The sequence below is a fragment of the Lissotriton vulgaris genome, chromosome 5 (genome assembly GCF_964263255.1).
Source record: "Lissotriton vulgaris chromosome 5, aLisVul1.2, whole genome shotgun sequence".
In the NCBI taxonomy this organism is placed as follows: domain Eukaryota; kingdom Metazoa; phylum Chordata; class Amphibia; order Caudata; family Salamandridae; genus Lissotriton; species Lissotriton vulgaris.
Genome location: NC_141693.1, coordinates 1,604,157,265 through 1,604,181,669, shown reverse-complemented (window position 1 = coordinate 1,604,181,669; position 24,405 = coordinate 1,604,157,265). Strand labels below are relative to the sequence as shown.

General features: G+C 46.1%; 1 protein-coding gene across 4 annotated transcripts in view; it reads left to right on the top strand.

The window, feature by feature from the left end:
* RNF31 (ring finger protein 31) overlaps positions 1-24,405 on the top strand; it is a 628,898-nt gene that overhangs the window by 84,478 nt on the left and 520,015 nt on the right. For 3 of the 4 annotated variants that reach the window (XM_086923745.1, XM_086923747.1, XM_086923748.1), the window contains exons 2-3: positions 16,489-16,722; positions 17,350-17,496. In XM_086923745.1, coding sequence (XP_086779871.1) covers positions 16,543-16,722; positions 17,350-17,496 — 327 coding nt within the window. In that variant the 5' untranslated portion in view covers positions 16,489-16,542. Of the gene's footprint in view, positions 1-16,460; positions 16,723-17,349; positions 17,497-24,405 lie in introns of all 4 variants that reach the window. The other variant, XM_086923746.1, reaches the window with a different exon arrangement.

The following is a 24,405-nucleotide window of genomic DNA, read 5'->3' as shown; positions in this document are numbered from 1 at the left end:
TTCCTGTTTGGACCCGATGTTGACACAACACTCGAAAAAATGAAAAAAGACACTGAGACGGCAAAGTCCATGGGGGCTCTCCAGTCAAAGCAGTTTCGGAGCGGTTCCTTTCGTCGCTCCGGTAACAGGGGAGCAACAAGAGGACAAGCTCTACAGCACTCCCAGTACGCCAAGGGCAACACGCAGTCTGCATACACTAAAAACACCAGAGGTGGATACCGTGGGAACAGCGCCAAAGGGAGAGGCCGTGGCAATAACAACGCCAGGTCCTCCACTCCCAACAAACAGTGACTTCTTGTCACTGCCCCCCGACCATCTAACACCTGTCGGGGGGAGACTTCAGCAGTTCCTGCCACTCTGGGAAAACATCACAACAGACAGGTGGGTGAGACAACTTATCCGTTACGGCTATTGTCTAGAACTGACCTCCACCCCCCCAACATACCCCCAAGAAACCGTCCTATGTCCGCAGAGCACTCGCACTTATTGCAGCAAGAAGTTCTCTCCATGCTGCAAAAAGGAGCCATAGAACTAGTGCCTGCCGAAGAAAGGGGTGCAGGGGTGTACTCCCTGTACTTCTTGATTCCAAAAAAGGACGGGTCCCTAAGGCCCATTCTAGACCTCAGACATCCTCAACCAATACATCCTCTCGGAGCACTTTCACATGCTAACTTTACAACAAGTCCTGCCGCTGCTCCGTCAGGGCGACTTCCTAGCCACCCTGGACCTCAAGGATGCGTATTTCCACATTCCCGTTCACCCGAGTCACAAAAAGTATCTCAGGTTCACAGTCAACGGTCAGCATTACCAATTCAAAGTCCTGCCATTCGGGGTCACTACCGCTCCCAGGGTTTTCACCAAGTGCTTGGCAACTGTGGCAGCGCACTTGCGCAGGGAAGGTATTCACGTGTATCCCTACCTGGACGACTGGCTCGTCCAGGCAAGGTCTGCCATACAGTGCGGCCACGACATGTCGCGGACCATTCACCTCCTTCACAGTCTAGGGTTCTCTCTCAACTACGCAAAGTCTCACCTGCAGCCAGCCCATGTGCAACAGTACCTGGGGGCGTCAATAAACACCCAGTCGGCCACGGTGCAGCCGGCCGCAGCCAGGGTCAACAGCATGCAAGCGCTCATCCGGAGGTTCCGACCTCAGCAATCCCTCCCAGCACAGGTTTTCATGCAATTCATAGTCCCGCACGCGAGGCTGCACATGCGACCCCTCCAAGAATGCTTAGCCCGTCAGTGGAACCAGGCTCATGGACATCTAAAAGACCTAGTGTTGGTGACCAGTCGTGCTTACAAGTCTCTGCATTGGTGGAACCCACAAAACCTTTGCAGGGGACGACCGTTCCAGGAGCCTGTCCCACAAATAGTGCTAACGACGGACGCATCTCTCCAGGGTTGGGGGGCGCATGTCCTCCACTACACGGTGCAGGGGCTATGGACTGCACAACAGCAGAGGATGCATATCAATGTGTTGGAACTCATGGCGATCTTCATGGCACTTAGAGCATTCAAGTTGCACCTGTGCAACAAGGTCGTGTTAGTCCGGACGGACAACATGACCGCCATGTATTACATCCAGAAGCAGGGGGGCACGCACTCCCCGCAGCTGTCTCACCTAGCACAGAGCATATGGAAGTGGGCCATTCAGAGGAACGTCTTCCTCATGGCGGAGCATCTCCCAGGTGTCAACAACCAGATGGCGGACCTGCTCAGCAGGCACAGTCATCAGATGCACGAGTGGGAGATCCACCCTTCGGTTCTCCATCCGTACTTCCAGCAGTGGGGTCATCCAGACATCGACCTGTTCGCCACAAGCGAGAACGCAAAATGCCCAAACTTCGCCGCCAGGTTCCCACACCCGCAGTCTCAGGGCAATGCGATATGGATGAACTGGTCAGGCAGATTTGCGTACGCTTTTCCGCCAGCCCCCCTCATACCTCTGGTGGCGCGCAAACTGCAACAGCACTCCATGACACTCATCCTGGTTGCTCCAACGTGGGCACGGCAAGCTTGGTACACCACGTTCCTGGAACTTTCAGTGGTGCCTCACCAGCGGCTGCACCTCACTCCCAGCCTCCTCACGCAGAGCCATGGCGACATTCAGCACCCAGATCCACAACCGCTGAACCTTGCGATTTGGCTCCTGAGGTCATAGAGTTTGGATACCTGAACTTGCCTCCTGAGTGTATGGACATCATCAAGGAGGCAAGGCGACCAACTACCAGGGCCTGCTATGCGGCCAAATGGAAGCGGTTTGTTATTTACTGCTCCAACAATAACGTTAACCCATTGGACGCATCTACGCAAAACATCATATGTTACTTGTTGCATCTGTACCGATGCAACCTGGCGTACAGTTCCATCAGGATCCATCTGGCGGCCATAGCCGCTTAACTTCAAAACAGGCAACACCTTTCCGTTTTTATGGTACCTGCCATTAAAGCCTTTTTGGAAGGGCTTAAAAGAGTGATCCCTCCCAGACACCCCCCTTCACCAGTCTGGAACTTAAATATCGTTCTCACCAGACTCATGGGGCCACCCTTTGAGCCACTCCATTCCTGTGACATACAGTTCCTCACCTGGAAGGTGGCCTTCCTGATAGCTATTACATCCCTGCGGAGGGTCAGTGAGCTGCAAGCCCTCACGATTCAGGAACCCTACCTGCAAATCCATGCGAATAGAGTGGTGCTTCGCACCAACCCTAAATTCATGCCAAAAGTGGTTTTGCAGTTCCACATCAATAAAAATATAGAACTGCCTGTTTTCTTTCCTAACCCAGATTCGGTGGCAGACACAGCACTGCACACCTTAGATGTCAAAAGAGCTCTCCTGTATTACATCGACAGGTCAAAAGACTTTCGAAAGACTAAACAGCTATTCTCTCCACAACATAAAGGCAACCCTATCTCCAAATCAGGTATTGCCAGGTGGATTGTTAAATGTATCCAGATCTGTTATCAGAAAGCTAAACGCACACTAACAGTTCCCCCTAGAGCGCATTCCACACGCAAATTGGGGGCCTCCATGGCTTTCCTGGGTAATATTCCTCTAGAGGACATATGTAGAGCAGCCACATGGACCACTATACATACATTTACCAAACACTACTGCGTAGATGTACACTCCAAACAGCAAGCTGCTGTAGGTCAGGCTGTTCTCAGGACTCTTTCAGACTGCTGCAGCTGGCACGGGCACCCGCAAGTAAGGAGGAAACTGCTATTTATTCTATGCACAGATATGAATTCAGCAGCCCTCATGCCTCGAACGGAATATGCTACTTACCAGTATGCATCTGTTCTTGGCATGAAGGGCTGCTGACATTCATATCGCCCGCCCTCCTCCCCGGTGCCTGTCGCAGCTGCAGCTCTCAGAAGCATTTTCAGGCATGGTCATCACTTTCAGTATTACACTCCATCTCTGCTACAATGGCGAAAAACAATCTGGGGATGGAGAGGATGCCCATGCGCACTGTAGTCCAGGGGAGGAGCCACCTATCTCGTGATACTTCGAAGACTCTTCCAGGACAACAATGTGCAATCATCCGGACCCAACACTAGGCGGCGATCTATGCAGAGATATGAATGGCAGCAGCCCTTCATGCCAATAACAGATGCATACTGGTAAGTAGCATATTCCATTTGTTATTTACAATACCAATAGCTCAAACTTTCCTAATGCGAGACCTATTGCATTGCAAATGCTTGTTTTTACTTTAATAAGGGTGGCGCAGCCAGGGCTTAATTTGTAAAACATGAAGTGCTGGGGATAAAAGCAACATTTTAAAAAATGTCCAAATGTACATCAAAAACACGATGAGAAACTACACTTTAAATACTCCTTCCCTTAAATTGTCTGCAAACTATTTGCTATTAAATAAACAAACTTGCTCCAGCACTTTGCAGCCATATAAGTCCCAAATAAAGACTTGCACACATGTAGGCCTTTATTTGGGACCTATGTGGCTGCAGAGTGCTGGAGAGTAAAACATGGCATTTGCAGCGTGTTTGAATTTTTTAATACGCAAGTCTGTTTTTTTTAATTGTAAATAGTTTGAAGACCATTCATTCAAGGGAATAAGTATTTAGAGTATTACTTGGTCATTGCTTTTTTGACGTGTTTTTGGTCATTTTTAATGTTTTGCTTTTAGCCCATGCACTTTGTTTTACAAATTAAGCAGTGGGTGTTGGCTTTTATTCAGTACTTATGTGGCTACAGAGTGCTAGAGCTTGGGACTTGCTGCTTGTTTGTTCTTTGATAAGCAAATCTGGTTTGGTGGTTTACTCTTAATCTGCATTTACACTTAATGTGTTTGGATCATTCTCTTTGGGGAGGAGCTGGAGTTAGTCTAATGTGTTCAAATAGACAGATTAGCATTATAATAATGCTCTTTATTAAAAAATATAACACTAAACTCATCAATATGGCAAGACTGATTGGCATTGCCAGTGCTTGTTAATCACACCATGTCGCCCACATTCACTGTCTGCTTACTACAAACACATTTTTGCCTTTTGTCCCCCATTAGTGCATTTTTCATTTTAGTTTTAAACTCTTCCACCCTATGTCGTTTAAAGTTGAAATCAACTGCCAGCATTTTTTTTTCCATCAGATTCTTCAACCACCATGGGACTAATCTTGTACTGGGTTTGCGTTCCCTGAGTAGCTCTAACGTACTCGCAGAAGTCACAGAATTTCATGGGCAATGTCCACTATAACATTCTTCAAGTTGAAAACCGGTACCAATAGGTCTCATTTTGACCACACTCGTTTTCCAACGCTAACTCTTAACGTACCTTTAACATATCCTAACACCTTCCTCTCCTCTGGCCATCCATTGTAATACATTGGATCACCATTCTCAGTTCCTGATCCCTTTCCAATTCTGCTCTCCATTCGTCCTCCTGAATAATAGGATGCTCCAAATCATTAGGTTCACATCTTGCAAAGTGAAAGCCACTTCCCAATAATCCTCCTCCTTGCTCATCTGCCCTTCATAAGGTATAGAATGCCTGGGCATGCATTCCGCATGCACATTACATTTTCCTGGAACATATTCAATACAGTACTGAAAATTCAGCAAACTGGAAGCTAATCTAGTCTTGCCGACATAGTACGCCCACCTCCAGGTGCCATTATGTGCACCAATGGCTTGTGATCAGTTTTCAAAGTAATCTTGACCCCCCCAGATAGTAAAGTTCTAAAATATTCTGCTCACCAAACAAAAGCCAACAACTCTCTCGCAGTAATGAAGTAATTTTTCCCTTCATCACGTAAAACACAGAATCATAAGCCATAATCCATTCTTTACCTTGTTCACGTTGCATTAGCACACCGCCAAGACAACAACTACTTGCGTCAACCATCATAATGCACTCCATGGGAAACGGCCTTTACAACGAAGCAGTTTCCACGAAATCTTTAACCACGCATGCAGTACAACGCATGCGTGGTTACCACTAAAGCCTTTACCACGCATATCTTTACTACGATGTTTGTAGTAAAGGCGTATGTGGTAAACCAAATAAAAAAAACTCACCAGAAGTCACGTCGGATTCTGCACATAATCAGCGGCGTTTAAGAGAAATCGGAAAAAAAATTCTGTTTCCTCTTAACGACGTATGACGTCACCACGCAAATAGTCGAGGTAAAGGTTATGCGTGGTAAACGAATTCCGTTGTAACGCATGCGTGGTAAAGGCATGCGTTGCAACGGAATTCGTTGTAACGTCATACATTCGCACTCCATACCAATCAATGAAAACTGGTTTGAGACTAGGGGATTCCACAATCCATTTTTTTAAGAGCACTGAATGCAGCTGTCGTCGCTTCCGTCTATTCTAATCTCACATTTCTTTTTTTTAGAATGACCCTGTAGGAAGCTTTGTCTTTATATACTAGGGGTCTCCAACCTTTTCTATAGTTGAAACTACTTCTGATCAGTGAAAATCGTTGTGAGCTACTCCAGGCCATGCAACCCGAGAGACCCCCTCACCCCCTGCCCAGCTTCATTGACTTTAAGCCTAGTTTCTTCGGAACCCATACTGTGGTATGACCAAAATACTTATTGTAGTTCCAATTACGTCTTGGCTTCAAAAAATTAAAGCTGGTGTGGCACAACAGAATCCAGCTCAGTTCAGCTAATCAGAGCAACTGGTTTGGGTGAAGGTGAGCAAACATGAATAACAGGATAATTAACAGAATAACGAACCGAAAAAGACAATGAAGGGTTAATAAATAAGTGTCGGAGCTCCGACTGAAGCCTTAATTATTAGATGCTAGCCGCGAGCTTCTCCCTGGTGGTCGGCGAGCTACCAGTAGCTCGTGATGGAGCGGTTCGAGACCCCTGGTGTAGCTTAAGCTGCAGCCCCTCTAAATCAATTGCTCTTTCATATTGATTCCTGCTTGATCGTTACTTGAGTTTTTCAATGCAGCAACCCCCTCTGCTCCACCTGTGTCGTACAAGAAAAACGTTGCTGCAGACTGTCGGAAATTTGGCTCAATTGCTTTCTTGTTTTTCTTCTAGCATCTACCTGAGACTGTTTAATTTCTTGTAATTCGCTTAGAATTAGATTGTGTTTTCTCCAGTGAAGGAGTTTGTAATAGTGCCTCATCTTGAGAACTTTCAGCGGGATTTACGGTTTTGTTTGGCATGGTAGCGAGCTCTGCAGTATCGCAGCTGTCTTCACCCGGTATCATTCCTTGCACTTGATTACACTTCTCCTACTGGGTCACTTTCGGGCACACGTTATTATAGGAGCCTACCTTGCGAAACGTGACAACCGCATACCACACCATCCTAACATGAAATAAAAAGTCGTAATACATTAACCGAAACCGAACATCATACAATTAGAATTATCAATACTTCGCCATACACAGAGATAAGTGCAACCAGCAGAGAAAGGACCCCACTTCATATGCTATTGGGATTCTTTATACTACAGGCATCCATAAAAGGAATAAGGATAAACTAAAGATGTGGAACATCAAAACCACTGCAGTGCTTTAGCAAGACGTGTGGAAGATTAACCTTCTCCCCTTTTCCCCACACTTTCTTTGGACATCTGGCCCTAAAACCAAAGGCCCAAGTGAATTTCTAGATCGAATAAACAGGAACTCTAGAAGACAGAAACATTATTACCCATTGTTAATACATCCTGAATCCATACAGAAATAGAGAAAGTTGAGACGGCTCCCCGGTGAAGGCACCCAGCCAAAACGTGTGTAGCTTCCATCTACAGCGAGCCTTCCTCCACTTTTTTGTCCATGAACCACCTGGATCTTTTTTCTGTATATAAATTTGTATTGAAACACATTACCTAATCAATTGCATAACTGAATTGTATTGTTCTATCTCTTAATATGAGCATGTTGTATATAGATTATTGTCTTTATGCAATGATGATTTTAATCATAAATTAAGAATGTTTTGATACTTAAAAATAATAAACAAAATGAAAAGAAAATGTTTTTGTGCCAAAAAATATTTGAACATTGTTATGGTCTTTAACTAATTATAATGCACAATGTTTTTAGAATAAGCATTATGTTGTCCTGGAATTTAGAAGTTCTTTGATTATTATACACTTGTCTATAGCCTTTCCCCCCCCCTTCATGTTAGTTTCCCTACTGCTACCAAGTATATTTGCATGTAGGGGTCCCTACTCTTCACAAACAATCACTTTTGACCTGACCATAAAGAATAGGGGGGGAAACGACGCTTCCGCAGCTTTTTCTTGCTTATTGTTAAGCACGTCTGCTGTATGAGCGGGCTGATTCGGAGGTTGTGAGTCCCTTACGAGCTCACAGACTTCCCTGCTATTAGGTCTTAAAATAGACTTGTGAGAAGAATGAAAAATTTCCTCCGTAGCTTGAAGGAAAGTTTCAATTCTATAAAGGACTCTGAGGCGAGGATTATGCTTTCTTTTCTTCATTTTCTTGCTCAGCAGCCATTGCAGTTTAACATTAACACCAGAACAAACTTCATTTCCCATAACTCTATGGGAAACAAAGAAGTCGCAACAGATACAGTCCACATCCAATCGGGCGTCAATGTAGGGCATAACGCTTTGAGTCCCCTGTCATTTGCCCTCTTTCTCTCTGCGAGCAAACCGCCTGTGGAAGTTGTAGATCTAGAAAGCGACAATGTTTCTGTCGGGGGCAACACTCACTTCACATAAAAAGAGTGAATCAAAGATGTAAACAAATGAATTAGAAAAGAGGGCAAATTATTTTTAGAAATGACATGTACGTTACATGTAGTTGGAACACAACAACACGAGTATTGAATGTTTGGGAACTTCTTATTTTATATGATTTTAATGTATATACACTCAAATTAATTGATGGAGGCTGTCAAGTGAATACATTTACAAGTGACGTAATACAGTGACTTAAGGGGCTCAGTGAAAGTGGTGCAGTGGATATCATGTATACAACATGAGAGTATGTACAGTTTAACAAGATTAAATACAAGATGGTCAGGATGAGGAGGAATAATTTCTCTGGTGGGCAGCACTCTTGCTTGCTAATTTGAGCCAAGCGACATGTGAAAAGCTGGACCATATATTCGTCGACGTTTCGACCCAGATAAAGCACTATTTAAAGGTCATGGCAGGTCTTCTTCAGGACCGAGGGGGGGCGCAGATGACAACCTGATTAGCATTAAGGGGAGTATTCATCATTGTGGTCCAACTGAACAAAACCAGGGCTATTTATGCATTGTACGACCATCATTTTATACAAGGCTACCCTTCCCACTAGACTTGGCGTCAGTTTTTTCCATCTATCCAGGTCCTCCTGTACCGTCACTTAGGGGATAGCCCTGAGTTTGAAAATCAGAGCCAGTCTGGCTCTAGATTTTTTGATTCCCTAGATATTGAAAACTAAGGTGCCAGATGAAGAGATCAGAAAACCAGGTTTCATCCCCTATGTTTCCTCACAGCGGGACCAGGAGTGAATTTCACCAATTTACTTGCTTGCCCTTAACTTGATCCATAGGTGTCAGAATGGAGAGGAGACTGGTTCCGGTTTCAGCTAGGCTGGCCATAAACAGGAGGAAATAATCTGCACATGGTGTTATCCTTTTCTCCAGAGCAAATTCCTAGTCAAACTCCCAAACCTGTCAGCGACTGTCCGGGACTATGTCAAGGACTGGGGCAAGAACTGGGAACGGGGTCGAAAACTTACACAGAGGAGTACAGCGCTGCCCAGGACTACACAGGAAGGCAGGGGAGGAAAAGGCATCCAAAGGGAAGCCTGTACTAGTGAACAAAATGCCTAAGACTCAAAAAGGAAGGGCACTCCCAAGGCAATTTAGCATTCAGACTAACTGCACCCAGGACTGACGTGCAAGACATATATATATCTGAGGAGCACAGGAGGATTACAGTGCAGGCTCTGGTCGGTTCGAGGCTAGATTATGCCAATGCTCTTTTTCTCGGCCTTCCTGATTATCTGGTCCAACGCCTTCAGGTGGTGCAGAACTCTGCTGCCCGGGCGATCTTTGGTCTAGGGAGACGAGCTCGAGCGTCTGGGTTGCTCCAGTCGCTCCATTGGCTCCCCATTAGGAAGAGGATCCAGTTTAAATCCTTGACCCTGATGCACAAAGCTCTGCATGGCTCAGGAGCGGGATATCTGCAGCGGAGAATGACTTTTTATCGTCCAGCTCGTTCCCTCCGATCGGAAGCTCTGTGTAGAGCGGTGGTTCCACGGGTGAGGAAGGCCCGCGCGGGAGGGCGGTCTTTTAGCTGCAGAGCCCCCCAGCTTTGGAATTTGCTTCCTTTTTCTCTGCGGAGCACTGCTAATTTGCTCCAGTTTAGGAAGGGCCTGAAGACCTGGCTTTTCAACTCCTAGCCTGTTTTTACTGCCCATTGTTTTTTTGTTCTGTTTTGTTGTCTGTTTTTAGCTGTGTTGTGTTATTTCAATACGAGTTGAGGGTGGAAAGCGTCGGGACACTCCTTGTGAGTAGCTGTACGCTATACAAAAAACTCAATAACATAACATAACATAACATATATAATACAACATTAACAATAAAAGGGAGCTCCACATGGTAAGACTGAAGCTCAGTAAGTTTCTCACCTACAAATGATATTACAGATACTGAGTGCAAATACCCACATATAGGCATGCAAAGGCAGGGTCTGTGGAGCTTATACCTATGGTGTTATAAATGCAACTGAAAGACAATACTCACAGTGAACAAGAAACACCACCTAGGTAGGCAGCTGTACCCACTGATCCTAGCGATCAAACAGGAACACGCAAGGCAGTAACAGCAAGGGGGTAGAATTAAACACAGGCACAATAGATAAGGAGCTAGCAAGGAGGAGTGCTTAAGAGGAAAGGAAGGAAATCACAGGGCACACTTGGCAGAAAGCAGGTAACAAACATACAAGGCAACAGAAGCAATTCAGCAGAATAGAAAGACAGCAAACTAGGAACTGGAACCAAGTAAGTGGGAAGAAAGGCAGGTACTGGAAAAGGATATACAGAACTGGAGGCTACAAGGGTATACTAGAATAGTGCAGGTTCTGGAATCAAGAAAACAAAGTAGCATAGGGGGCAGTGCTGGGGCCGGAACAAGAATTGAGCTAAGGCTCCAGAGTCAAGGTAGCACTGCAGGCAGTGCTAGTACAGGAACAGGAAATTACTAAAGCTTCAGGAGTCAAGGTAGCCCTGCAGGCAGGGCTGGTCAGTAACAGGGAATTACTGAAGCTTCAGGAGTCAAGGTAGCACTGCAGGCAGTGCTGGTTCAAGGAAACAGGAAATAGCTACAGCTAAGGAAACGAGGAGTCAAGAGAGCACTGCAAGCAGTGCAAATCAGGAACAAGAAATAACTGAAGCCCAGGAACAAAGAAGAACTGTAGCTCAGGAACTCGGGAAACAAGGTAGCACTGCAGGCAGTGCTAATTCAGGCACAAGGAATAGCTATCGGTCAGGAATCAAGGAACAAGGATTAACTAAATCTCAGCAATCACTGGAATCAAGGATATCAAAGGCGCAGGAAACACTGGAAACAAGGACCGGTATACAGCTACAATGACCAACACTGGACTGAAGGGAGCTTGGGCTCAAAAGAGCTCACAGTAACTACATGCATCAGGTGTGAGCAGGCTAGCAGCAGCCAGCCACATGAGCTGAATTCCTCCACCCATCCTTGGCCTGCAGGTGTGGAGACGAAGCAGTGAGCAGGGAATTCTGGGTAATGGAGTGTCAATCATGAGCAGGCTAGCTTCAAGCATGAAGAGGCTGGCTTTCACAAAACCTTGCATGAATTGGGAATGGATGTCAATTCCCCAATAGTGTCCAAATGACTGGAAGTTAGAATATGCTGAAGGGGAGGGTCCAGTAGCTTATTATGACACTGAAGAGTGCCACAATTCGGCCCCCTAGTGGGGGACACGGGAACGCAGAGAACAAGTTGTGACAAAAACATGGACATTGCACCATATTCAGGACGCCACGGGTTCAATTGCCAGGGTAAAAAGAAGGAGGGGGTCAATTGGTAGAGATGTCATGTATCTCGTCTAAACTGGACTCTAGGTGATACCGTTCCATTGATCACCCTCTGCGGTCTGGCATACAGGATTCAGATAAAAGATGACAATTGTGGACCAAATCCCAGCTTGCCCAGGACCTCCTGTAGAAAGGCAGATTTAATTAAAAATCTAGGCGCATAAGCACTGTAGCACATTGTAGCCTCTAAAAACGGGCCAGTGCCATGTGGACTCTCCGGACACAATGCCTCGCGCTACGATGGGGAATGAATTTACACTGGTTTGGGTAGACCACATGGCAAAGGACCAGGGTGAGCCGCTTCACCAAGGTCTTCGCAATCAATTTACCTTCAGCATTTATAAGAGATGGGCGGATAAGAAGCGCACCTGTTGGGTGGCAGCGGCGGCTTACTTGGTTTAAGCAGGGCCACAATAGACGCACATGTGAGGCCTTCATCTTGAAGCCACCTCTTAGCTTCCTGAAAAGGACAAGCTTCAGTTCATTTGCTTTGACTCTCTCGGATAATTTGCAGTGGTCCTCATTTAACAGGCTCACGTCCGAGGTGATGGCCCCCGGTATTTGCTCCATAACCTGACTCGATTCCCTTATTTCCTGCAGGATTAGGTCAAGCTTGTTCAGTGGGGTTGTCACCCCGAAGAGGCCATATTGGTATCCAAGGTCTTGGCTGGGACGTGATCTAATGGAGGTGACCGGGAGCCAGCTACTAAAACTAGTCTGTCGAGTTGGTTCTAGTGCGCCCCATGATTGTCGGCTACCAACTACCAGCAAGTGACCAAGCTCTCCTAGGCCTGCAATCTCACTGTAGCGCTGTGGGCCACCCCAGAGGAACCACCATCCCACCGCAACAGCGTCTTAATTAGAGGGCTCCCCCCCCACCCCCAAATCTTTGCACTTCAATTTCCACGCAGTGTCTCAGATAGATGACTGCGGGTCCAGTCTGTTCAGGCTTCCACTCTAGGGGCACTAGGGTTCCTGTACCAGACAGTCACACTCAGATAGTGGCACTAGGCATGCCTGTTTCCAGACCTGGCCCCTTTTCCATTTCTGCTTTTCCAATAAGTCCGGCTGCACCCCTCTTTTGGGCCCCTGCCACTGTGTCCCACAGCCCTTTAATGCTGTCCCCCAATCCATCGCCTCAACAGTAGCTGGACCTGGGAGGATCTCCAATGGTAAGCCAGGGGAGGCGAAATGCAGTAAGGGATTAAAAGAGCACAGTAGGGGTCTCCACCACCTACAGTCCACTCGCAGGAGCGCCCCCCTCACCTCTCAGGCTGCTGCAGGGACCAGGCACCGTGCTTCTATGCCGCCGGTGTGTAGCCTGATAGGTGCTTACCTCCTCCAGGCCTAGGCAGTGCACCTTGTTGGCTGATCTGTCAGAAGCGCTCTACCACGTCGCACCGCCAGTAGGGCTCGGCTCCCCAGGGGGGCCAGGAGCTCCCACTGTGTGGTTCTCCCGGGCTGGCCGCCCATCAGGGAACTCCACCTACCATTTTTTTTTCCGACTGCCCTCTACAGTACCTGGACCAGGGAGGGGCTCCGAGGGTAAGCCAGGGGAAGGACTGCACGATGGGCGATAAGCAATAGGGGACCACCTGGGCACAGTACAGGCTGCCTTCTCCACCTGCTGTCCACTCGCAGGGGCTCCCCTCAACTCCTAGGCTGCTGCAGGAACCAGGCACAGCGCTTCTATGCCACTGGGATTGTGTAGCACGATGGGCGCTTACCGTCTCCAGGCCCAAGCAGCGTACCTTGTCAGGTAATTCTGTCAGAAGCCCTCGCCCATGTTGTGCTGCCAGTCGGGCTCGGCTCCCCAGGGGGTCAGGTGCTCGCCTTATGTGGTTCTCCCCGGGGCTGATTGCCCATCGGGGAACTCCGCCCACCATCTTGCTTTTTCCACTCTGCATCCCGGACAGCAATAACCAACCTCCTCAGTGTTCAAGCCGCCGGCTGCCCGGTCCCGCTCAGCTTGTCAACCTGCTGTCACTACCATTGAGACTGATGCTACCTAGAAGGCCATCCACTCGAGGCTGCATCTAACCCATGTCCCCACCACACCTTCACCAAAGTATTGCTATGCTCCACCCTCTTCAATGCAAACCTCATCCTCCTTGCTAAAATCATCCACGCACACATCAACATCCTCTTCTATGCTGAAGATGCACTACTCATACTATCCCTCTTAGACAAGCTCTTCAACACAAACACATTCACAGCCTGCATGACCGGAGTCGCTAACCGGATGAAAGCCATCTGTCTCAAGCGCAATACCGACAAGACCGAAGCAGTGATCTTTGTCAAGAGCATCTCGCCATGGATTTCCAAGTGGTGGCCGACCGACCTCGGACCCACGCCAAGCACTTTCGCAGGAACCTTAGAATCCTCACTGACACCAAACTGCACATGCCCACACAAGTCAATACCATCACTGCTTCCTGGTGCCACACCTTAAAGATGCTGAAGAAAAACTTCAAATGGCTCCCAAGCAACACCAGAAAATATGCCTGCCACATCAGTCACAAGCAAGTTGAACTACAGGAACACCCTATAAGCCGGGAATACCAAGCAACTACTCACAAGACTACGAACCATCCAGAATTCGGCAGTCAGACTCTTCCTCACTGGGTCTCGATACTCCAACATGCTTATCTCAAACTCCTCACACACACACACACACACACATTGAAGGTACTATAAACCTTGGACCCCGCCTACCTTAACCGTCACATTTTCTTCCTCAAGCTACCAGACACCTTTACTTTGTAGGACTACTACTCGTACACATCTCACACATACACAGAACCAGATCAGGACGATGGATGCTCCTAAAGCGTGGAATGACATTCCACACCACTTCAGAGCCTTGTCCTCTCTTCTTGGATTCCGCAAGAAGCAGAAGGCCTGGCTTTCCAATTAACCAACCTATTCATGGCAGGGCTAGGCACACAACCTGCTCAGAGACAGAATACCCTCAAGGGTGATAGTGCGCTTTACATATAACTTAACATAGCATATCCTAAGACTGGAAATCCATTTGTTAAAGTGAAAAAAATTGCAGACATTCAAAGCAGTTGAACAACAATGAATCTACCAGACATCTGCCCTCCCTCTCCTGATGCCATCCTCTGTATACTCTCCTCCTTTGTTTCCAATTTTTGTAGCTGATTGGAGACTTGCCATGCTTAATCTAAGATTAGGTTCCTCTTATGATCCCTTTCCACCAGCTGTTTTTGATAAGGGAGTCGATGCCATTGATCAGGTATTGAATCCCCTTCCTAATAAATTTCGGGCATCTCGGATTGTCCCCTCCATCTGGAAACAGGCAAAGATCCTGCCTCTTGAAACAACCAAAAAATGCAGACTCAAGATTCCAAGTTACTACAAACCCATCTCCCTGTTGCCTATGGCTTCCAAAATTGTAGCAAAGTTTGTAAATCGGCAGCTTTCCAACTACCTAGAATCTAATAAGCTCCTCCACCCTAGCCAATTAGGGTTCAGACCAAAATTTTGCACTGAAACCGTGCTCCTGGATGTGTCTGAAGAGATCAGATACTCTTTAGATGCTGGCACTGAAGCGTATTTGATCTTGCTAGAACTCTTGACGCTTTTGATCCGGTACCTCACTCCAGACTGCTTGCTCCTCTTTATGACATTGGCATCAGTGGCACAGCTTTAAAATAGTTGAAACCTTCCCTGAGGGTAGATCCCAAAAGGTCTGGCTGCCACCTTTCTCATCTAGTAGGAGTAATGATTCGGTGGGAATGCCCCAGAACTCGGCTCTTAGTCCTACTATCTTTAACATCTACATGACTCCTTTGGCTACTCTAGTTTAGTCTTTCAATGCCAAGATAATCTTTTATGCTGATTACTCCCTGCTACTCTTCTCTTTTAAGATGAATGAGTCAATTGACCATAATGCCATCATAGCCTGATATTGGCTGTATTTTGGTGGATCGGCTTTAATCAGCTCAAATGTAACACCAATAAAACTGAGATTCTCAGCTTTAGACATAAAAGTATTTTTGATCTGCAAGCTCACTGGCTGGACAAGACTCCTCCACTTAACGCAGAGAAGAAATAGTGAACAACCTGGGTAGGAAGATTGATCCTCTCCCTTCCCTCAAAGATCACTGTTAATTTGGCCCTTGTGGTAACCATGTTGAACTGTGCCATTATCCTTTATGCTGGACTGCCACAATATCTGCTGCAGAAATTACAAATGGTGCAGAACGCAGCAGCCAGTCTGGCTCTTCAATTACCTAGACGAGCTTTTATCTCTTTTCAGCTGAAGAACCTACACTGGCTTCCTGTTTAAAAAAAAAAAGTATCCAGTTTAAGATCCTGATTCTTGTGCACAGGGCTCTGCGCCATTCTGGACCGACATATCTATCTTTCCGGATTCAATTCTGCTCTCCCCTAAGAACTCTGGGCTCTTCCCTCAGCTATTTTGCCAAAGTTCCAAGGGTTAAACGAGTAAAAACCGGAAGCAGATCCTTCTCCCTCGTAGGCCCGCAAGCTTGGAATAGCATACCTGCAGAGTTAAACTGAATGAATAGCGAATGGTCTTTCAGACAGCAACTGAAAACTTGGCTTTTCACTTTCTAATTCTGCCCTTCATTTGTAGTAGCCGCATACTTTAGAAATCTTGACATTCATTCCTTCATTTGCATAGTTAAGTAAAATGAAAGCTGTTGTTCGTTATTGCTGTGCCTGAGATTTAAAGTATACCTTCTTATGTAATTGTTCGTAAAATAAACAAAAGTTAATAAATATAAAATTAAGATGTCTTCTGATTTGATCACGGTGGGTCACTCTCATTCAGGGGTGGTAGTCACGTGTGGTTCTGCCTCATCTCTCTAGCCCACAGAAGGCAGTCTCATATCTCCCTTCCAATAACACTGCTTCTGGTGGTGTTTCTTGCTTTTTATTTAGGCTGATGTTTCTTTCATCTTTACTACAGGTCCCAAATTATGAGTGTAAGCCTGTTTCTATAGAGGCGCTGTAACTGTGCAACATGGATGCAAGAACCCTGTTTTTGGAGAAGAGAGTGAGCCTTTTGAGCACCCTGTGCGTAAATCCAGCTGAAGTTGATACTGATGCCCTACATGCTCTGTTGGAGATCGTGTTGCCTCTAGAAGAGAAGTACCAGGAGCTAAATGCTGTAGGCATTATTCTAACTAATGCAATTGGAGAGGTGAGCTATCTAAACAGGGAACAAGGGACTGACAAGCAGAACTTGATGTTGGGTGCCAGTGGTGCTGATAGCCAAATGGTCCACAAGGGTGACTCCTTTAATTTCTGGAATAAATATGCTTCTCAACAATCCTCTTAGATCTGTAACTAATCCCTCAACTTCACCTCATTTATATTAGCCAGTGTAATGTTGAATGGCTTTGGATCCAAGTCTTATCTGGGTAGTGGAGGTTGGAGATTAAATGAAACATGAGATCATCTTCAGGATTGTTTGTTTTAAAACCCAGTCTCCTTTTTAGATGACCACAGTCGCTTTAAGGAGCTTTACCTGGAAAGTAAATGGACCTAACACTGTATGTCTATTGCATTCTTTATGTCTCAAGAAGTGTTAAGAGTGCTGAAAAACATAATTGTCTACTCTACTACAGTGGGTGTGCATCATACTTTACAAATAAATTACCCCATAATTTGTACCTTAAATCTGTTCTGATTTGCACAAAGTGTTGCATAAACCCACAGATTAAAATTTTCGCCTTGTCTCTTGTTAATTTTTCTCTCATTTCACCACTTTCCTCCACATTTCTGTCTGACTCATCACCTCTTTCTTGCCCCTTGATCCAACTTCCAGCCCAATATCTATCTGCGCAAGATCTCGACAGCCTTCAACATCTTGGAGAAGTATGGGCGGAACTTGCTGAACCCGCAGAAGCCCAAGTACTGGCGCTCTGTGAAATTTAACAACCCGGTTTTTAAGACCACAGTAGATGCCATGAAGGTGAGTAGAGAGCAGGGTGACATGCACCACAAGTCATGTGAGAAATAAGGGGTGTTTTACTGTTGATTTTTCCAGAACATTGAGCAGACCATAGAATACAGTTATAGCACTATAGACCGAACATTTAGCTATCTATTTTGATACATTTGTTGGCAGGATTGCCACTGCTTTAGAAATCGGTGGTGGATTCAAAGGAACATCTTGCCCTATGCTGTGAGACTCTGAAGCATAGTACATATTTTTGTTTCAGTTGAACTATTAAGATTTTCTTGTCCCCCACAGAACACTCCTTTATAAAAAATATACAATATGGGAGAAATACCTCATAAGGGGGAAGGGCATCCAGAGAGAATAAGGAAAATACAAGAGAGAGCCCTCTAAAGTTGAGATGCCTGGAATAGTTATGACAAGATAGGAGGAAGATGTAATCCATGTCTTACAGGCTAATGACTACAAGGTACCTGTGTGGTGTATTTTGTTTTGGAAGTTGTGCTTCAAATGGACACCAAGTATATGTTTTTTTTTTTTGTAAGACCTTTATTATCTATTACCATTCGTACACAGCTTTTAGCCTACAACCCCGTTGGCCGGCTGCATCATTTCACACTTTCCTTTCCGTACTGTTGGATTTACACAGCCCATCAGCCGACAACAGGGGCACGGACGGTTTGTCAGGACCCAGGCCAGGCAGCTTGGGTGCAGTGTAGTTGGGTCGGCTGGGCTGGATGCGTAAAGATGCTCCTTGCGGATCGGGACAAACAGCTGGCATGGCACAGTCAAGGCAGCTGGGCCATTCAGGAAATGGGTCTCAGTGATGCTGATGTACTTCAACGGCTGCTTGGCCCTTGTGCCATGAGAATCCAGACTGGACTCTCACTGTTGGTGTTTGGTGCAGGGTGTCCGGTTCCCCGGGGCTGGTGCTGCACAGCTCTAGTTGGTCCTGGTGTCTTCCCACTCAGTGGGGAGACATACCTGACCTTCCAGAGCACCAGTGCCTTCTCCTGGCCGTCTGCGACTTCAGGAGGACGGGCGAGCTGCAATGCTGCAATGCAGTGGACCTGACTAATTGCTGGTGAATGTGGACTGTAGGGAAGTAGCTCATCTTCTCAAAGGGAGATTGTAGGCGATTTCTGAAACCCTAGCAGGCAACCTAAGGCTCTGCTAGTACTCTAGCTAGCAAAACTATTAGCTCTGTCACAGTTATTGAGAGACTGCTGAGGACAGGCAGAGTTTCACGTCAAAAGTCCTCAGTTCTGCTGCAGTTCTTTCCAGGCAGTGACTCGTCCTTGTTCTCTTGATCTGTGGAATCTGAGTTCTTGGGTTGAGGGGTGTCAACCAAATACTCAATTTAGGGGTGTTGAAGAAGAGTGACCGATAGCAGCCAATGGGCTACCTACATTTAGGGTGTTTACACTCTCAATATGACCACTTCCTGTGGGGCGTAGGCTTAGCCCTGACATTAGAATTTCTAATTCTGTTCAGAACAAGATGGATGAATCTGAAAATTGGGGTCCCCATCAGCAAGCCCTCTCTGGGGGGATGCCGGTTGATTGTGGGTATATCCCACGCGTCAAGTCACCAAATTGCCTGGGGTAGTGGAAGTGACATCACACACCATTTGAACTTTACTGTGACTCACATACACACATGCTTAAACATACACACATTCACACACTCAGATAAACACACTTGCCTACAGGCATGAATACAACATGCATTTAAAATAAGTTTTTACTTCCCATAACTGACAGTAATATTCCAGCTAAGTATACTTGTTTCTTTTTTTACACTAATAGTGAATATTATTATTCACTTTTTTGTGTAAGAAAAATGTAAACTAGGAAAATGGAGCACCAAATTATGTCAATTAGGGTGGGCTGCTCCTGGGTTGTATGCACTTATTGTGCCACCACTGAGACCAGGGGTCACAAAGGCAGTGTCAGGGTTTGGAAGGGGCAAGCCAGGGGCCTCAGCGGGACCCCTGGCGACCACCACATGAGGTCCATGAGCACACCTCCTAGTCTTACTAATTTCCCCGCCTGTCTTTCCTCCAAAAGTGGGAGCAGGACAGGGAGGTGGGCATATCAACTTTTTTTGGAAGGGGGGGGGGGGTTATTTTCCTTTTCAAGTCAGACTACATGCATATCAACTAGAGCACAATGACAGCATATCATGTAACATACTGGTAACGCATTACAAATCACAGTCCTATATACATCATACATAGTCAGAGGACGGTACTTCATCTGTTTGATTATAAAATATGTATACCCACGATGTTCTTTCGGCTCGTATTCTCGCCCGGGTTTGAGTATATCTCTCTCATCAAAAAATATCTTCTGTGCTACATCTGAAATAGTTAGCAGACCTTCACTGTTGTTTCTCAGGAGACATATTTCAACTAAGTAATGACCGATCTTTCATGCATCCCTTCCAGGAGGTGCGTCATGCCCCCTCATTATATTGTATCTATATCAGATAGACACGCTGGGTGTCCGAAATGGCCTTTGGTCTGGAGGATAAGGTGAAGTAGCTCTGTATAAGTCTTTGTTTGTTCTTGCCAAAAGAGGAGATCTTGTATCCAGTCTTTAAATTTAGGTTCCCGCCCTCTACCCCATCTACACGTCACCCTACGTTTATCCAACAACAACCCCAGCGCCACGTATCTTGTACAGTCAATTGGGATCTCTTCTGTATAACCTAGTAGTGCTATGATAGGCGATGCAGCTAACTGGGTCAGAGCCATGTGTCCTAGTGCCTCAAATACCCGTTGCCAGTATTGGTTGATGAGTGCACATTCCCAAGCGATGTGCAGAAAATCTGCCCTTCCTGGCCACATTGGTTGCAGGCATCATTATCGCGTAATTGGAATTTGTGCATTTTTGCTGGTGTGTAATATAGCCAATGCAGAAACTTAAAGTGTGTGATACTAAGACGGCTGCTGTCCGAAATGCATCTAGTCTGTTGACAGTAGGGATTTACCTAAATCAATCTTCCAGTGTAGACGCGAGCCCACCATGTCATGGTGCTGTGAAGTCTGTGGTATATGAGAGATCACACGTGTAGGAGTGGTGCATTGCAGCAGACGGTTCAATGGAGGCAGTGTAGGTGGTTCGTGGGGGAACATAGGCGTGGCCGCCTTGACACTTTGCTTTAATCTAACTTATAACTTTGTGCAGAAACCCCAGCTATATATAGATCTCCCCATGTTTTAATATTAACCTTGCATAGCAGTTGGCGGCACCTTAGTCCCTGGGTCCCCTCCAGTTTGGGATGATGAGAAAGTGGGAGCTGGGGTGAGTGCAACATTGATATGTCTAGTCTCTTCGCAATTTTCTGCCAGGCTGTCGCTGTCCATGCCACTGTAATAGGGTCAGTGTGTCTTTCCCGGGTACCTGCTGCTATGAATCCTGACTACGGTGTTGGTTCCATATAGCATTGTACAATGACCTGCTCCTGATCAACCCTGAAGAAATCACTGAAACGTAAGGCAAAGTGATGAAACATGTCGGTTGACTTTTAACAGAGTGAGCTAACAGCACAGAATAAAGTCATGAGTTGCTAGTTAGCCTCACCCTTTTTATAGAGGTATATTTGTTTTTCACTAAATTGGGCACGGATATATCACATCGGGTTCCAGCACACACAACACTTGATGGTTGCCTGACCTATATGCACTTTCTTTATTTTTGTTTCTCTCCCATTTCTTTTGGGGTTGACAGTAGCCGATGATGAGAAGTGAGGAATCAGGCGAGTACCAGTCTGATACAATCCTCCCCTTGGTGTTGCTTCCGTGAGGCACTGTCAACCTTCCCTCCCCCTTTTTTTCACGTGTGGAAGATAGGGGATATATGTAGCCTGGTGGTGGAACCAGTAGACACACACACATATTGGCAATATTGCCAGACTCAAAATTGCAACGGTGTGCATGATTGTTGATAGAAGGTATATAATTCCTCTACCACAAGAGTAAATTCATAGAGCCATAGAGCTGATCAGGAGCAGGTCATTGTTGTATGAGAGTAATTTGAGTGGGGGGCGGCCTGCTTCTTATCCCCCTAGGCTCCTGTTATTTGAGAGTCCATATAGCATTGCTCAACTGCGAGGTGTCTCTTGTATGGGGGAGGTGTGAATCAGTATGCACATAGGGAGCCTGTGCTCAGAGGTAGTACAATTCGAAGTCAGGTGCTTCAAATCCACCACGTGAGAAAGGTGGCATCAATATTTTCTAATTCAATCTGGGCTGCTTACCACCCCAAGCAAGTCTTATCAGTTGAGATTTCAGAGTTTTGACAAAATTTACGGCCCGGGTTGTCGGGTATATTAATGAATAAATAGAGTAACTCAGGAAGAATAACCATTTTCATCCGGGAAAACCTCCCCGGTAGAGACTAGGGAAGAGCTGTTCACCTAGTAATTAACTCCTTCAAGCTCTTAAGAGTCTTTCCATAATTGGCTCTGATTAATTCCGCTTTGTCTCTAAAGATAGTTATCCCTAGGTATTTCACTTCAGAGGGACACCATATAATGGGATAATCTAGTGTGCAAGGAAGGACAATTGTCATGGTTGGAAATATTTGGAATTTCTCCCAGTTGATATGGACTCTCGTAGTCTGGGGTGGAGACTGGTCTGTGGTTATCGAACATATGAAGAGAGACCAATACGTGCCTGGTGGGGTTGCAAAGAGTCAATTTGCTATGGTGTTGGCTTAGCTAGCCGCCAATTGCTCGATAACCAGGGCAAACAACAGGGGGGAGAGTGGACAACCCTGTCACGGCCATATGAAATAAGAAAAGGGGGTGAGATCATGCCATTTATTAAGACTCTTACTTGAGTTTGCCGCTACAATATTTGTATCCATGATAAAAAACCATGTGGGATTCCCATTCTTTGGAGTATTCCCAAGAGATAGTCCCACTCCACCGAATCAAACGCTTTTCATGGGTCCAAAAAAACTGCAACTTCCGCTATCTCCGGATCAATACCCTGCATTATTGTAAAAAGAGTGTGGAGGTTGTGCGTAGTGGCACGACCGAGAACAAAACTGGCCTGGTCGGGTAGCACAAGAAAGTCCATGAGGCGCTTAATCTGGCGCTTAATCTGTTGGTTAATATTTTGGCTAAAATATCTGTCAGTTAATCAGGGAAAGTGGCCTATATGACTTGCACTTATTAGCTGGCTTCCCTGATTTCAGTAGAGAAATAATTGAAGCTTCCTGCATGGTTGGTGGAGGATTCCTTTCTCTTTGGCCTCCTCATATACGTTCTTCAAGATAGGGACTAGATATTCTACATACGTTTGGTAGAATTCAGCCAGTAGGCCGTTTGGCCCTTGGGCCTGGCCCGATCTGAGCTGCATCATCGCTGTCCAGATCTCATCTTCCTCTATCTCAGCAGAGAGGAACTCTCTTGGCGCCTCCCCTATCCAGCCTAAGGCAACCTGTTCAGACAAGGCAACAGTGCAATTGTTTGCCGTCTTTTTTGGTGTAAAGGAAAGAGTAATAATTTGTAAATATTTGGAGTATATTGTATGTGTCCTTAAAAATCCCTCTTCTGGTGACTTTAAAAGCATCCCACACTGTAGCCAGGTTGTTCGACTGTGTTTGTGTTCAGTTGAAAAAAAATCCTGTATTTCTTGCCTTGTTTCTGTTCGGAATACCGTGTCTAATAATGTTGTTGGGTTTAATCCCCAGGCCAATTGGGGGACACGTGACCACAGGGGTTAATCTCATTTCCACTTGGGAAGGGTCTGAGTATGTGCATGCCAAGGGCCTAATCCTTTAGACACCACCCAGTAGTAGTGGCGTGACCATGTAGAGTGCATCGTGGAATAGTGGGTTCCCGCTTTTTGGCACGGGTGCGAGTGTCTCCAGGTATCTAAAAGACAATTTGTTCTAATAATATCTTGTACTTGACACTAGGCTCTTCTTTAGTTCCAAGGCACTATGTACCAGAGGTACCACTTACTAGGGACTTACAGGGATCTTAAAGGAATGCAAATTGTGGACCAATGGTACAGTTTAGGGAAAGAACACTGGTACTGTGGGCCTGGTTAGCAGGAACCAAGTACATTTTCAGTCAAAGTTTCATCCGATCTCACGCAAAAAGTGGGGGGTAACTTTGTCAAAAGAGGCACTTTCCTACAGTGGGCATAATCCTGACCCAGAGTTCCTACTTTTACCAAAAACAAATGGTGAAACCTTTACTTTGTTTTTCTCTTCAGGTAGCCCACCTTAGGGGTGTGATTAGCCTGAGAAGTGAACAGTCCTTCCGACTAGCTTATTTTCCTATATGTCCTGGTGCCAAATGGGTGACGATCTGGCTCCTTGGCTCGAGATGCCACTTAGGGTTGGACACAACACCCAGACCCCTTTGGACCCGAGGACATCAAGGGGGAACGTCATTCACAACAGTCTGCTGCAAATGAAGGGGCGTTTTCCCCTGAAGAAATCTCGGGCTTCGACCTGGAGACTGAGGACCTTCCACCAGCCCAGCAGTTAAGGAGTATGGCACCCCTTCCTCCTCTACACCGTCCTCCACCCTTCTTCTAAAGGGTACCATAGACAGGCTTTCGGACCACCACTGCCTTCAGGCAATTGTTTGCATCAACAAACCACTTTAGACGCCCTGCCCATTTCTGGCTTAGCGCCAAAGAAGCATTTGCGACCCACTGCTTTGTGGCTGTCTACTATGACCTTTATTAATGAGCTGACCCTTGACAAGACCATATCCACCTCGGAGCTGAAGAACTCTGCGTCGACTAGCACTTCTGGCATCTGCGCAGTCTGGCTGAGCCTGCATAAGAATAGGATGAACTTGACTCTAGGCAGAAACATCTTGTTATTCACCCCAACATATTCTGCATCCTTGCCCGTACCTCGGGCCTTGCTGCTCCAGCCCTGAAACTTA